General features: G+C 33.3%; 2 protein-coding genes across 2 annotated transcripts in view; one reads left to right on the top strand and one right to left on the bottom strand.

The window, feature by feature from the left end:
* Nucleotides 1-15,209, bottom strand: part of nell3 (NELL (neural EGFL like) family member 3) — a 58,552-nt gene that overhangs the window by 28,486 nt on the left and 14,857 nt on the right. The gene's annotated exons all lie outside the window — the stretch shown is intronic.
* The window catches only part of apbb1ip (amyloid beta (A4) precursor protein-binding, family B, member 1 interacting protein), a 45,315-nt gene that overhangs the window by 11,027 nt on the left and 19,079 nt on the right, over nucleotides 1-15,209 (top strand). Inside the window, exons 2-6 of the mRNA XM_056450158.1 lie at nucleotides 4,145-4,204; nucleotides 4,689-4,788; nucleotides 7,245-7,495; nucleotides 10,204-10,281; nucleotides 12,895-13,054. Coding sequence (XP_056306133.1) covers nucleotides 4,145-4,204; nucleotides 4,689-4,788; nucleotides 7,245-7,495; nucleotides 10,204-10,281; nucleotides 12,895-13,054 — 649 coding nt within the window. The remainder of the gene's footprint in view (nucleotides 1-4,144; nucleotides 4,205-4,688; nucleotides 4,789-7,244; nucleotides 7,496-10,203; nucleotides 10,282-12,894; nucleotides 13,055-15,209) is intronic.

The raw sequence follows: 15,209 nt of genomic DNA on the forward strand, positions 1-15,209 counted from the left end.
TGTTTTCCTAACAAGTCCATAAAAGTAAATATTAACACCAAAAAATGACAAATGTGTGCCTCATAGTACCTTAAAGGTACAAAAGTGTACCGGTACAACCCCAGTGACAGATTATGTACCTTTATTTCTGAGTATGTAGGAGTGAAAAGGGAATTTATATAAATACAATATATATGCAAGTTCAGTTGTACGAATATGTACAATTTTAAAAAAGGAGGCGTGGCATCAAATCCCGCCCCTAAACTAAACTGTCATTGTGTGATGAGCAAATCATACTAAATTGTACAAATTAAATTGTACGAATAATACAAATTAGCCACTAAATAAAAAAGCTACAGGCGACACAGTGAAAAAGAAAATAAATGAATGAATGAATGAATGAATGAATGAAAAAGCTACAAATTGCTATGACAGAAAAACAGCAGTCAGTGACGGAGACAATCTCGGATGAAGCTGAAATACAGCTCATTATTCAAAAATACCAAGTAAGTTTATTTCATGTATCTGGGACACACACAATTTTCTTTAGCTTGAAGGTGTAGGGCTAAGGGGAAGGGCTAGACACTCTTTCAAACGGAGATTTTTCAGGACCACACTCGAAACCAAGGGGTAAGAATATTGCCCAGAATACACCATCTACAACGACAGCATAGCTTCAACCGGAAGTCAGAAGATACACAAATTAAGGGAAAAGTAAGGGGAAGGGCTAAGGGGTAGAATTGGGATTGGGCCTAAATAGCATATGGATACAATATAATTTTTCTAAATTGGTTATTAATTTTTTTTCTCATGCTCTAAATGTAATTACATTGCAATTGACTGACTAAATTCACTATAAATAAATAAATCAAGTAAATAAATAAAGTAAATAAATAATTAAAGTAAATAAATAAATGAATAAAGTAAATAAATAAAGTAAATAAATAAAGTAAATAAATAAATAAAGTAAATAAATAAATGAATAAAGTAAATAAATAAAGTAAATAAATAAATGAATAAATAAAGTAAATGAATAAAGTAAATAAATAAATAAAGTAAATAAATAAATAACGTAAATAAATAAAGTAAATAAATAAATGAATAAAGTAAATAAATAAAGTAAATAAATAAATAACGTAAATAAAGTAAATAAATAAATGAATAAAGTAAATAAATAAAGTAAAAAATAATTAAATAAATAAAGTAAATAAATAAATAAAATAAATAAATAAAGTAAATAAATAAAGTAAATAAATAAATAAACCTCACATTTTGAAAAAGTATGTTCAGGCCTCAAGTAGACAGTTGTCATGTAAATGAACACCCAAAATGCATTTTCAGTTGAAACAATAATAAAAATACCTCCTTCTCTATAAACCAAACAATAAGAGGAATCAATTGACTCCACAGCACAATCTATGTATGAAAACTGATAACATTTGCATTTATTCAAAGCTGTTGCACAAACTGATTGCTGAACGTGGCAGAAAAAAAAGGAAGTAGACCAGAGTCGGGTATTTTGGACCAAGATTAACAGTAATTGTTTGTCTCATTATAGCTCAGCTACAGACAGATTGATTAACCCTAGTAAAGTTCTTTAATGTCCACAATAGAATAAGATTTCCATAAGAATTGATTTGCATGCAGCTCATATTTTCTGTAATATTGTACGCTCGGGCTGTACTGAGTGTTGACGGGCAGGATTCTGCATGTCTTGGCAAAGAATGAATGTTAAAGAGTTATGCAAGCCATGCTTTTATCTCTAGCCTCTGGATATTATGCAATGTTTAGCTTTGGGTTATGTGTTTCGCATGTGCACAGGTACTCCGCTCTACACGCTGCTGTAACCAGAATAAATGACACCAGCTGGTTGACCAATTATTCACAGCAGTTGCAATGCTAGTTTAAGTCAGATTATCCAGAGTGACAACATCCGAGACACAAAATATGAATCACTCATTAGAGCTTGACTTCATTAATCCCGCTGTGTGAGTAGCTCTGTTTGTCTCACATTCAGTTCTCAAACACCCGTTCAACCATTTTATTTTTACTTTAAATATGTGATCTTGAATCTACATGGAAGTTTGACCTATATTAGGCACTGTTTACACCTGGGATTAAAAGTAACACTTTTTTTTTTGTTGTTGAAAATATACTCTTTTTACAGCTTTAATAGAGTTAAACATTTAAGTTTTATCATTTGAATTCATTCTGCTGATCTCCAGGTCTGGTAAGGGCACTTTTAGCTTATCTTAGCTTAGCTTAGCATAAGTCATTGAATCAGATTAGACCATTAGCATCTTCCTCCAAAAAGTCAGAGAAGACTTTTGATATATGTATTATTTCTTTAAAATTGTTATTTTAACTTGATACCTATTTAAAACTTGACCCTTCTGTAGTCACATCGTGTGCTTAGACAAATATGAAAAGATCCAAACCCAGAGATTTGCTGGATGGATTTAGAAATGCTAAATCCAACCGTTAACTCTAGGCGAGCTGTAAAATAAGCCTATTTCTAAAAAAAAAAAAAAGTGGTGTGTTCCTTTAAGAAGAGTTTTCATATTTCAAACAAGTCTGAAATGGTTTGGTCAGACTTTATTTTGATGGTCCGTTTGTTGAATTTAAGTTTGCATTTACATGCTAACTAATTCTCATCAGGTTATAAGTAGACTGTTAGGTTGGGGTTAGGGTTACTGTAAATTGACATGTACTTGCAAAGTTTCTTATAGTCAGTTAATGTCTGTTTAGCAGTAGTATCAGCAGATATTAAGCAGACAGTCTACTAATACTTCATCAAAATAAAGTGTTACCAATAGTTTAGCTTTTCCCTTTTTAACCACTTCCAGAGGTAGTCAAAATAAATAATAAATTAATAATCATAATTAACGTATTTATCTTAATAGGCTATAAAAGGCCACCAGTTTGACCTCCTACTAACCAAACATGTGATCATTATGGAATATCATGATAAAAAAGGCTTTTACTTTGTGCATTGTACTGAAAAAAAATAAACATTGTATAGTGTGAAGTCTCTATAGTGCTTAAATATCGTTACTTGTTGACCGTGGGTAATAGAGGCAGTGTAAAATATGAAATTAGATAACCCTGGATGAATATCCCAGGGTTAACTAAGTGTGAAAAACACTTTTCAAAGGCAGAACATCCCAACAAAAGGGGGAGATTATCATTATAAAGATTGCAAAGATTTACAAAGATATATTAAAATTGCTACTGTGCTTCTTAAGTCGTTGTACTATTAGGAGTCATAGGAGGGAGAGCATGTAGTAACCTGAAGGTAGCACAGTTGTGTTGCCATGGACAAAATGTCAATATTAGATTACACTTTACTTTATTATTACATGTAAAGTGTAACTGTTTAGCTGTGGTTAGCTCTGTTGTCTCACAGCAAGAAGGTCTCTGGTTCGAGCTCCGGCTAGGTCAGTTGGCATTTCTGTGTGGAGTTTGCATGTTCTCCTTGTGTTGGCGTGGGTTTCCTCCGGGTGCTCCGGTTTCCCCCACAATCCAAAGACATGCACTATAGGTGAATTGGGTAAATTTGCCTTAGTGTATGTGTGTGAATGAGTGTGTATGGGTGTTTCCAGTAATGGGTTGCAACTGGAAGGGCATCTGTTGCTCTAAACATATGCGGGAATAGTTGGCGATTCATTCTGCTGTGGCGACCCCTGATTAATAAAGGGACTAAGCTGAAGAAAAATTTATCATTTGTTCTGCTGACCACCAAATTAAGCTCTTAGTACATTGTACTCTTTTGGAAAGACATAGAAAGACTATTGGTGAATTATTTGTATTATTATTATTATTTTGCTAATGGAGAAAACAGGAATGCAAACTCTTTATTTTTTCACATCAGAACTCTATAATGACTTCTGCTTCGGATGACCTCAGAAATGTGCGAAAGGATCCACTGACCTAACATGATTCGTTATTTCATATGGACACATTAATAAACAATACGTTTAATTACACTGGAAATGTGTTTGCATTTACATGTATTTATTAGTTTATACTTTGTAACACAAAAGTCTGTGTTATACCTGAAATTCAGATTGTTTCTGTACTGTAATCTTATTATTCATAGTCTTTATGCAGATTTTCATCTTTACTGTATGAATTGCTTTAAAGAATTGTTTTAATTCTGTTGTAGATGGATGACATTGACGCCATGTTCAGCGATATGCTGCAGGAGATGGATCTCCTAACGCAGGTACTGTGTGTAAATTTGTCTCATTTTCCTCCTGGCAAAAGTATATTGTCACCGTTTGAATGGGAGAAAACAGTAGTGCTCATAAACACAACAAATAAACTTGTAACCTTTTTAATTACATGGCAGTAATTATGTTTTCTGCGTTCATGAGAACTACTTTTTCCTCCCATTCAAATGGTGACAATACACTATTTAATTTAGTTTCAGTAATAGGACATGGGCGGTTCATTCCGCTGTGGCGACCCCTGATTAAGGGATTAAGCCGAAAAGAAAATGAATGAATGAATAATGAGACATGATACTTTTTTATAAGTCAGCAGCTGCAAATGATATGGAACATAAAAGTAGGAAGCGCAGCTATTAAGACTGATGTACGGTACATGTCATTTACATGCTGATAAGCTAGTTCCTGTGCTGAAATTCAAAAATAGCTTCAGTGTTTGCTTTTTAATGTTTGTGTGTTCCTCATTTGTATGTTTTGCAGAGTTTGGATGCAGAAGTAGATTCTGCACCTATGGCCAAACCTCCCACCATTCCTGAACCTCAGGAAATGAACTTTTCTATCGGTTTCGCCAATTTTAATGGTAAAAGCTTAACATTTTCACCAGTTTCTGCCTTCCCTTAACCTAAAAGGCTCTTATTCATCAACTGTGTTGTTTTTGAAGTCAATTTGTTCTTAATTAGCCATAAAATTGCTTAAAATTATGTCTGAGGGCAGCTCAAAGATGCACAAATGGGTGTTTAAAGTACTGAATGTTTCTCTATAACATCTACAAGCAAAGCTTATACCATATATACTGTATAGCTCCTGGAGATCTACCTTCCTGGAGAGTTCAGCTCCAACCCTGATCAAACACCCCTGAACCAATTAATTAGGACCTAAACAGCACTTGATAATTACCAGTAGGTGTGTTTGATATGGGTTGCAACTGAAACCTGCAAAACGGTAGATCTCCAGGAACTGGGTTGGTCACCGCTGGCTTATACTGACTTTACCAAGCTAAAGAGCTCAGTACTGCTAAGGAGAATAAGCTAGTGATAAATATTCATAAATTAATTTATAAATAATAATCTTGGCACAAGGTTGAGGAATATTAACTGTGAATACACTGTAAAAGTGCTATATTAAAAGGCTATTTTCTGCATGATTTAACATATAAAAGTAGCTTGGTTGGTATGAATATGGTGAATATCCTATGAATATATACATATTCAACCCAAATCTTGACAACATATTTTGACAAACACAAATGTTAGGTTGAACTTTTAAATGACATTTTAACCAATGATATAACCCTAACCCCACCAAACATTTTTTATTAAATTTAGAATGACAATTGGTAACACTTTATAAATTAGTCATTTATAAAGCATAAATAGTCCTCACTTTAGATTTAGATTAGGTCACAAAACTGCATAAAGCATTTATTAACATACAAAGCAACTATTATTATATGCCTGAATTATAAGATGTTGATAGTGAATAGTTTATTAATCATTTACTTATGCATTCTGAATGATCTTAAAAAAGACCTACAACTCTTAAATAACTGTTTGTAAATAATGCAATACTTAATTTAGTAATGAAAAATTAATCATTAACAAAGTATAAAAAAGTACAATCATTAAGCACATTATACATGTGCTTATAAGTCAAGAAGAAAGCATTTGTAGCTGTATTTATAAACTGCTTACTAATGTCTTATAATGTAGAGTTAATGCTAAGCAAATAATGAATTAATTATTTTGCTAATGCTTAATAAATGATTCATAGTGTGTAGTTATTATAAAGTGTCATCTGATAATTTTGTGGTTTATACAGATGGAATAATAGTACAGTATGAAAAAGCCTGCACTTTTAAGCACAAAAAAAGTTTGATTTCAGGCCAAAAATTATGGCCAGTAGAATAAAACATACTGCAAATATATAGATATATTGTTTTTTTATGAATGAATGGTGGAAAGAAGATACCATCATTTAACAAGACAGCTGCCTCTTAAATACAAGTAAATATCAGTACAGTAAGTATAAAATGCTGTGGTATTTTATTATTTTTAAATTTAAAAACATATATTAAAATATTTTATTCCAGTCCATATTTTACATAAATGTGTGTATAATATTTCACCTGAAAATGACATCATTGTCATTATATACTCGCTTTTACTTGTTTCAAACCTTTATAACATTCTCTTAAACACAATAGAAGATATTTTGAAGAATGTTGGAAACCTGTAACCCTTGACTTTCACAGTATTTGTTTTTTTTCTACCATGAAAGTCAATGGTTCCTGGTTTCTAACATTCTTCAAAATATCCTCTTTTTTGTTCAACAAAAATAAAAAACCCCAAAAGGTTTGGAACCACTTAAGGGAGAATAAATAGTGAGTAAATGTTCACTTTTGGGTGAACTGTCCCTTTAAATGTGCAAATATGCACTCAAAAATTGCTGCTTGTTCAAACTACTTATTTAAAATGAGTTGGAACAAGACCATTCTTAATTCTTAGGGGGGTAACTTAATTGTTTTATGTTAAAACCACTTAAATTTGTAAAAACAATTGGTCACACTTTACAATAAGGTTTCATTAGTTAATGCATTTACCAACATGAGCTAATAATGAACAATACTAGTACAACATTTACTAATCAGAGTTTAACATCCACTAGTGCGTTCAAAATGCAAATTCATGCTTAATAACATTAGTTAACACACAGCATTACTACATTACAAGCGTTAACTTACAATAAACAACTTTTTTCCATTAAATAACATTAACACAAATGAATAAATATGTAATAAATGCATTGTTTATTGTTTGTTCATGTTAATAAATGCATTACCTATGTAACATTAACTAATATAAGCTTACTGTAAATGTTACCAAACAATTAAGTTTATTTGTGGGTACACCCAGAATACTTAAGATACTTAATTGTTCATTGTTATATCATTATATTGTTTCATTCTCTGCATGTCGTGTGTTATTATCACTACAAGCTCTTAACTTTCACCTTTTCCCTCCTTGGTTTCTCTACAAGAATCCCTAAACGATCTGGAAGACAATGACTTAGACGCCTTGATGGCTGATCTTGTGGCAGATATAAGTGCCACGGAGGAAAAGTTCGCCACAGAAAGAGACACGTCAAAGGGGTCAGTTCCAGTTGCCCCAGCACCCTCACAGCCTCAAAGTAACTTTAGCCTCCCAGCATCATTTGACAGCTCTAAACCCGCAACTTCCTCCAACTCCATCGCAGCTCCACCTCCACCACCCGCATCTAAACCTTCAAAAGTAAGTCTCATTCTGAAAGGTCCGCACACCCACAGGCCTCCCGCGGTTAACACCTCTTTAGCTGAAGGCTACAGAGTTTATTTAAACACAAAACCAGATGGGAAAGAATGTAATGGAATTTAAGTGCTGTAACACTATGAAGTATGAACTTTATGAATGCCCACAGAATCCGTGTCTTCTCTGCATGTAAAAATAAAAAAGAAAGCCCAAGCATAAAATGTAATTATCCTCATGATTGCAGTGTTAGCTCGGCCCGATATTTATTGAATGGTGTTTCATGTCTAGCCAAGTGCATGACGGAATGTATAACAAGAGATATCCAGACTGCTTTTTAATAGAGATCAGCTCTGTTGCAAAACCTCAAGTGAGAAGTTTAGTTATAAACGCATGTCATATGTATTCCCAATACAGAGACTGCTCAACAAGATGGACAGCATAGTTATATTGTCTACTGAGAGAGTTTGAGTTGCATACATCCCTTTTTGTTGGTCCCAGAAGCCTTTGTAATGTGGAATGAAAAAATATTATAAGACTATATAATATACAGGTTAGTACACTCTCATAAATGTAGGTACACGAAGCTGCACAGGGGCAATACTTTTTCAAATGAGACATTTTTTGTACTTTTTATGTACTACCTTTTGTATGTAGTATACCTTTAAGCTACAATATGGCCCTTTAGGTACTAATGTTTACATTTATGGTACCATTTTGTATTATTTAGGTAGTAAAATGGTAGTAAAATTTACTTTTAAGATACAATTATAAATGGTTTTGGTGCTTTTATTTACTTTTAAGGTACCATTAAGGATCTTTTAGGTACTAATGTTTACTTTTAAGGTACCATTATGGATCTTTTAGGTTCTAATATTTCCTTTTAAGGCACCATTATGGATCTTTTAGGTTCTAATATTTCCTTTTATGTACCATTATGGATCTTTTGGTACTAATATTTACTTTTAAGAGACCATTAAGGATCTTTTTTGTTACTATTATTTACCTTTAAGGTACCGTTATGGATCTTTTAGGTACTATTACTTTTAAGGTACCATTATGAATCCTTTAGGTACTAATATTTACTTTTAAGGTACCATTATGAATCCTTTAGGTACTAATATTTACTTTTAAGGTACCATTATGGATCCTTTAGGTACTAAAATTTACTTTTAAGTTACCATTAAGGATCTTTTTTGGTACTATTATTTACTTTTCACGTACCATTATGGACCCTTTAGTAACTAATATTTACTTTTATTGTACCATATATATATACTTTCAAGGTGCCATTATGCATCCTTTTGGTACTAATATTTACTTTTAGGGTAGCATTATGGCTCCTTTATGTATTTGCATTTACTTTTAAGGTCACATTATGCATGCTTTTGGTACTAATATTTACTTTAAAGATGGATCTTTAAGGTACTAATTAATTTTAAAGACCACTCTGGATGTTTTAGGTTCTAATATTTACTTTTAAGGACCATAATGAATCTTTAAAGTACTAATATTTACTTTTAAGATGCCATTATGGATCTTTTAGGTACCAATATTTACTTTTAAGGTGCCATTATGCATCCATTACCTACTAGTATGTCCCCTTTACATGCAAAAGTGTACTTTTTGAAAGCGATTCTCGCCGGGCTTGTTGGTCTTTCTTTGCAGAGTTTGCATGTTCTCCCCATGTCCGCGTGAGTTTCCCTCGGGTTACCAAGTTTCCTCCTACCATCCAAAAATATGCATCATACGTAACAGACTCAGCCAAACGGGCACTTTGTCTAGCTCCCAGCATCGGTATCTTTCCTTCTCAAAGTAGTTCACCTTAGCCACTTCAGCCAGGGAGTTTTTGAGATCTACATGAGCTCAATCTCTCCTCTCGCTTTGCGAGCGGGAGGGAGCCCTGGGCTCGAGGATCCCAAGAGCTCAGGGCTCTCTCCCGGGACAGCATGCCAAACAAGCTTATGATAAATCATCAGCTAATGTGAACTCTTGAAATAAAGGTTATCAGCATATCACACATTCTTGATTTTACAGCATTTATTGAATATCTCTACACTGTAAAAAAATGACGGTATTTCAACATAAAAAAAAAAAAACTGTAAAACTGCTTCAGTAAAAAGCGTACCTAACAGTAAGTTTCATTAGCATATATACGGTTAACAACTATACATAACTTTCCAAGAATTCCCTACACAATACTTTAATTTTTATGATTTTGTTTTTGTTGACATTCTGTTCTTTTCAGTTTTTTTCTCATCAGCTGTGTACATTAGAATTTTATGTTACATCTAAAGTTGATAAATAATGTTTATTGCATTATTTTAATTTCATGTATGTTACCATGATGCTGTTCAGTAGGTGTGTGAATGACACTGAGCATCTTCTAGATATTAATATGTTTCTCTGCTTGTGAGAAACGTTATTTGTGATAAGCATTGGTTCATTATATGACTTTCTTCTCACTGCCTGCACTGTTGTGCTTTTGTCTGTGTAACCGATGTATAATATAATGTGTAGATGTTCGTACTTCAAAACACAGGTGTATAATATTATAAATGAATGAAATGTGGTTTACTGTAAAATTTTGAAAGTGATTTTTATGGTTTCTTCCATATTTATAATGATAAAGTTCTGACAATTTTTTTTAACAGTGTACTTTTTTGAAGATGGGATTGTATATTGTTAGATGATGTTCATTCTGTATCCCTCAGGAGGAAGAAGAGGAACAGCTTAAGGCAGATAAAATCAAGCTCGCTTTGGAAAAGCTAAAGGAGGCCAAAGTAAAAAAGGTGAGTGATGAAGTTACCTAAAAACCTTTTAATCTTTTGAATACGCCTGAACGATTTAAAAAAAAAAATTTATTGTACATTGCAGTCAGACACTCATGCAGGCTTTGGCTATTCTAAAACAGCTGGACATTGTTTCTAAATCCATTTAACTGCAGAAATATAGGCATATTTCATGCCATTGGTCCTGGATAGAATCTGTTGGCTGTGTCAGGTTGTCTACAGTAGTTGAAATCCAGCAGACTGCTTCATTTGCAGTAGAGTATTGATGTCAGTCATGGTATTCCTAAGGATAGCTGTATTTTACTGCACGCTCAAAACTCCCTTAAACCCCTCAAGACAAATAGAAAAAAAAATGCAGACTGATGCCATCTAACTGTAATGTGGTTCTCCTGAAAGCAGAGCTGTACTTTTGTTTAATTAGTTTCAAACATTGACTCAATGCTGTATTCTGATTTGTCCGCTATATAAAGAACGTATAAAGACATAAAGACATCTAATCTTATAGAGATGATTCACACAAAAATGCAAACCTGTCATCATTAAAGGAACTATTTTTTTTTAATTGGCTCAATCTCCTGTAGAGTTAAACTGTTGAGTTTGATCATTTATAATTCTGTTCAGCTGCTCTCTATACACTTTTAGCTTAGCTTAGCATAGATCATGTGAACAGATTGGACCATTAGCATCTTGTTCAAAAATGACAAAATAGTATTGATCATTTTCTTTTTTAAAGCTTGACTCTTGTGTAGTTACATTGTGTACTAAAACCAACAGAAAAAGAAAGGTTGCTATATCCTAGGCTGGTGTGCTTTGGAACTATACTCTCATTCTGGCATAATTAAGGAACTTTGCTGCCACTCCTCTTGCTTTAAATAAAAACATTATTGGAACTCTTGGTCTAATCCGATTCAATTATGAATTATGCTAAGCTAAGTTTAAAGTGATTCCACCAGTCTAGCTGGATGAATTAAAAAATGAAAGACTAAAACAATCAACTATTTAACACTAAGGGAGTTGTACAATAAGTATATTTTAGTACAGCATTCCTTTAACTCACCCTTTCAAACATTTATGAATTTTTGAAAAATTTTAAAAACCTATACCATTTTGTCCACTTCCCTTTGTTTTTCCCACTATAAATCTCAATGGTTACAAGTTTTCAGCTTTCTTCAAAATGTCTTTTTTTGTTGTTCAACAGAAGAAAGAAACTCATAAAGGTTTGGAACCACTTGAGAATGAGTAAAAATGAGTACTTTTTGTGTTTTTGAGTGAATTATCCCTTTAAATCTGTCTAAAGTTTGAGGATTTGCACAGGATAAGGATTACAGGAACTCTGGTAATTATTGCAGAAGTTGTCTAGCTTAATCCTGTGCGAATTGGCCATGTCTGTAATTTGTAAAGTAAAAGAAGTTGTCTAGCTTAATCCTCTGCGAATCGGCCATGTCTGTAATTTGTAAAGTAAAAGAAGTTGTCTAGCTTAACCCTCTGCGAATCGGCCATGTCTGTAATTTGTAAAGTAAAAGAAGTTGTCTAGCTTAACCCTCTGCGAATCGGCCATGTCTGTAATTTGTAAAGTAAAATTTCCCCGCTAATAACCTACCGTATTTTGTCGAACAACTGTGATAGCTTATTATTTGGTGGGTAACACTTCACAATAACAGTACACAAATAATGATGTGCTAACATGTAAGCTGAACATTATTTTATTATGAACTAATGATGAGTTAATGCATGCGCTAATAATGAACTTACTTTAGCTACAACATGAGTTACATGAGATCATATGTTATCTTACTTGTTAGTACATCATTGTTTGTTAACTAATGTATTAATTACCACATTGGTATGCTTAATTTAGCCATTATGAACTCATGATATGTTGAGACAATTATGACAATAATGAGTTCATGTTGGTTACATTTAGCTTAACTTAAAAATACATTAATTAACAACATGTACTAACAAGTAATTAAGGGAACCGTTATTCACACATGAACTTATGTGACTCTTGTTGTAGTTAAAGTTAGTTTATGATTAGTGCACACCTTAACTCATCACTAATTCATAATCGTAATGTTTACTTTACATATAAATACATCATTATTCATGTACCATTATTGTAAAGTGTTACCATTTGCTGTATATTGTTGTATATCAATTTGATTCATGTGAGCTAAAGTTTAGAAATGTTTAGAAAGATTTAAAGATTTTGAATGAGCTAAGCTACACGTTTAGCATTATTGTTGATGTTTAAATATGTGCTAGTTCATAAGCCAGTAATTCCCTTTAAATGTACTGTCCTATGTCCTTTCCATCATTTTCACAGAACACATAATTGCCTATAAGACCATTCATATCTCTCCAAAAATCTATGCATAGACTGTGTATTGAAAAGAACTAGCATGGCTAATGCTGCTCTTCCCAACTAGACTCCAACTTTAGGCCACATTTCAGAATGCTCATAAACCGTCTGTCCAACATTTAAAGCATCGCACAGCTTGTTTTGTTTCACAGTCTTGTTGCACAGATGTCAATAAACCATGTTATTATTCAAGACCCAAACAATCTTCCTTAACTGACTTCAACCATGTTATTTGTCGTTTGTTGTGATAGCTGGTCGTGAAAGTGGAGATTACAGATGGCAGCTCAAAGACTCTGATGGTGGATGAGAGACAAACAGTTAGAGACGTGATGGACAACCTCTTTGAGAAGACACACTGTGACTGCAATGTGGACTGGAGTGTGTGTGAGACCAACCCTGACTTACAGACTGGTGAGTATCATCCATGAGCACACACATATAATCGAAGTCACAATTATTAGCCCTTTTATTCTTTTTCAAATATTTGCCAAAGGATGTTTAACAGAGCAAGGAATTTTTCACAGTATTTCCTATAATATTTTTTTCTTCTGGAGAAAGTCTTTTCTGTTTTATTTCGGCTAGAATGAAAGCATTTTTTAAATTTTTTTTAAACCATTTTAAGGTCAAAATTATTAGCCCCTTTAAGCTATGTTTTTTTTTTTGTTCAAAGGTCTACAGAAAAAACTATCGTTATACAATTATTTGACTAATTAACTTGCCTAATTAACCTAGTTAAGCCTGTAAACTACACTTTAAGCTGAAAACAAGAATCTTGAAAAATATCTAGTCAAATATTATTTACTGTCATCATAGCAAAGATCAAATAAATCAGTTATTAGAAATGAGCTATTAAAACTATTATGTTTAGAAATGTGTTGAAGAAAATCTTCTTTACGTTAAACAGAAATTGGGGGGAAAATATACAGGGGGTTTAATAATTCAGAAGAGCTAATAATTCTGCTTTTAGTACGTCCATTCTGTCTTTCAAAGATGATGAAGTGTGTTTTCATTGGCGTGCTGGCTCCAGTGAGCTCAGCGTACAGAGCTGATGTACCAATATACACATTCGCTCTCACACACCAAACGACAGGTGGGTTTAATTTACCGCCCCAGACATGTCACTCAACCTCCCTATCATGAGGAAATACAGTCCTTATGAACGAAATCCCCCATTTCTCTTTCTCCATCTGCTGAGAGGCTTCATCTACAGCCGTGGCCATTTGTTCTGCTTTCTGGCTGCCAAAATGTAAATGAATAGACTTAAAGAGACATGATTTATTTCGTTAGTTGTATTCGGCTTTGTTTCATCTAGTTCCATTTGTTATTTTGCTTTATATAAAAAAGGTTGTTTAACTGTATTGAATGCACGCTTTTAAGTAGTCTTCATACAGTAGCTGAAGATTACAAATTAATTAAGAAATAAAATAGCAATACAGTGCAGATGAAAATGATCTCTTTCCCCACTAACTATTTTTTTTAAGTTATCCAGTTACTCTCAGCATTTTTGATGATTTTTACCAAAATTGAGGATCCTCAGAATATTTTCTGTTATGAATATTTGACAATATTATATAAAAACAGAGCCTCTGATTTTAAAATAAACTCTAATATATAGAATAAGAAAGACTGAAGTAATTAAATTAAATGTAATGTAATAAATTGACCAGCCCCGAGTCCTGATGTAAACTTGATTAAAAATCTCTGTAAAAACTTTGAGGACAAAGTAATGGCTGAGAAACCCATGCGAGTCATGGTGGAGTGGAGTGGAGTGTGGGAAAGCAGGTAAGTGTAAGGGTCTATTCATATCTTTTAGCCGCATTTGTGAAGTCATTTAAAGCAAGGGGCTGTAAACAACCTACTTAATTTTAGACTGCTTAACAGTGGAGACCCATAAGGTTCAATTCTGGCACCTCTCCTGTACAACTTTTATACGCTCCCACTGAGCTAAATAATGAGAATATTTATATTGTTGAAGCACATCTGATCATTTCTAGAAGCTGATTTCAGTAGCGGGGGCATAGCTGAAGGCAGATTCACCCTGCTTTGACTGACCTCTTAGAATTTGTAATACATTTGATCCTAAAGATCAGAGTGATCTGTTTGTATTCAGTGAGCATATCTGTAAGGTATTGAGGTTCTAGGCTATTTAGTGACTTATAGACAAGTAATAATACTTTAAAATCTATTCTGAATGTAACTGGGAGCCAGTGTAAAGACCTGAGGACAGGCCGCAGCGTTCTGGATAAGCTGCAACTGTCTGACTGTCTTTTTGGGAAGGCCAGTCCATTTCAGTAATCCGCCCTGCTGCTGATAAAAGCATGAACAAGTTTCTCTAGATCTTCACTGGAAACAAAGCATCTAATTTTTGCAATGTTTTTGAGATGATGGTATGCTGATTTACTAACTGCTTTGACATGATTGCTGAAACTCAGATCTGACTCCAGAATCACATCAAGATTCTTGACCTTGCTTTTTTGTTGTTTGACCCTTAGTGTCAAGGTACGCATTCACCTTGAGAACCTCATCTCTGTTCCCGAACGCAATGACTTCAGTTTTCTCTTTGTTT

This window comes from Danio aesculapii, chromosome 24 (genome assembly GCF_903798145.1).
Source record: "Danio aesculapii chromosome 24, fDanAes4.1, whole genome shotgun sequence".
Classification (NCBI taxonomy): Eukaryota; Metazoa; Chordata; class Actinopteri; order Cypriniformes; family Danionidae; genus Danio; species Danio aesculapii.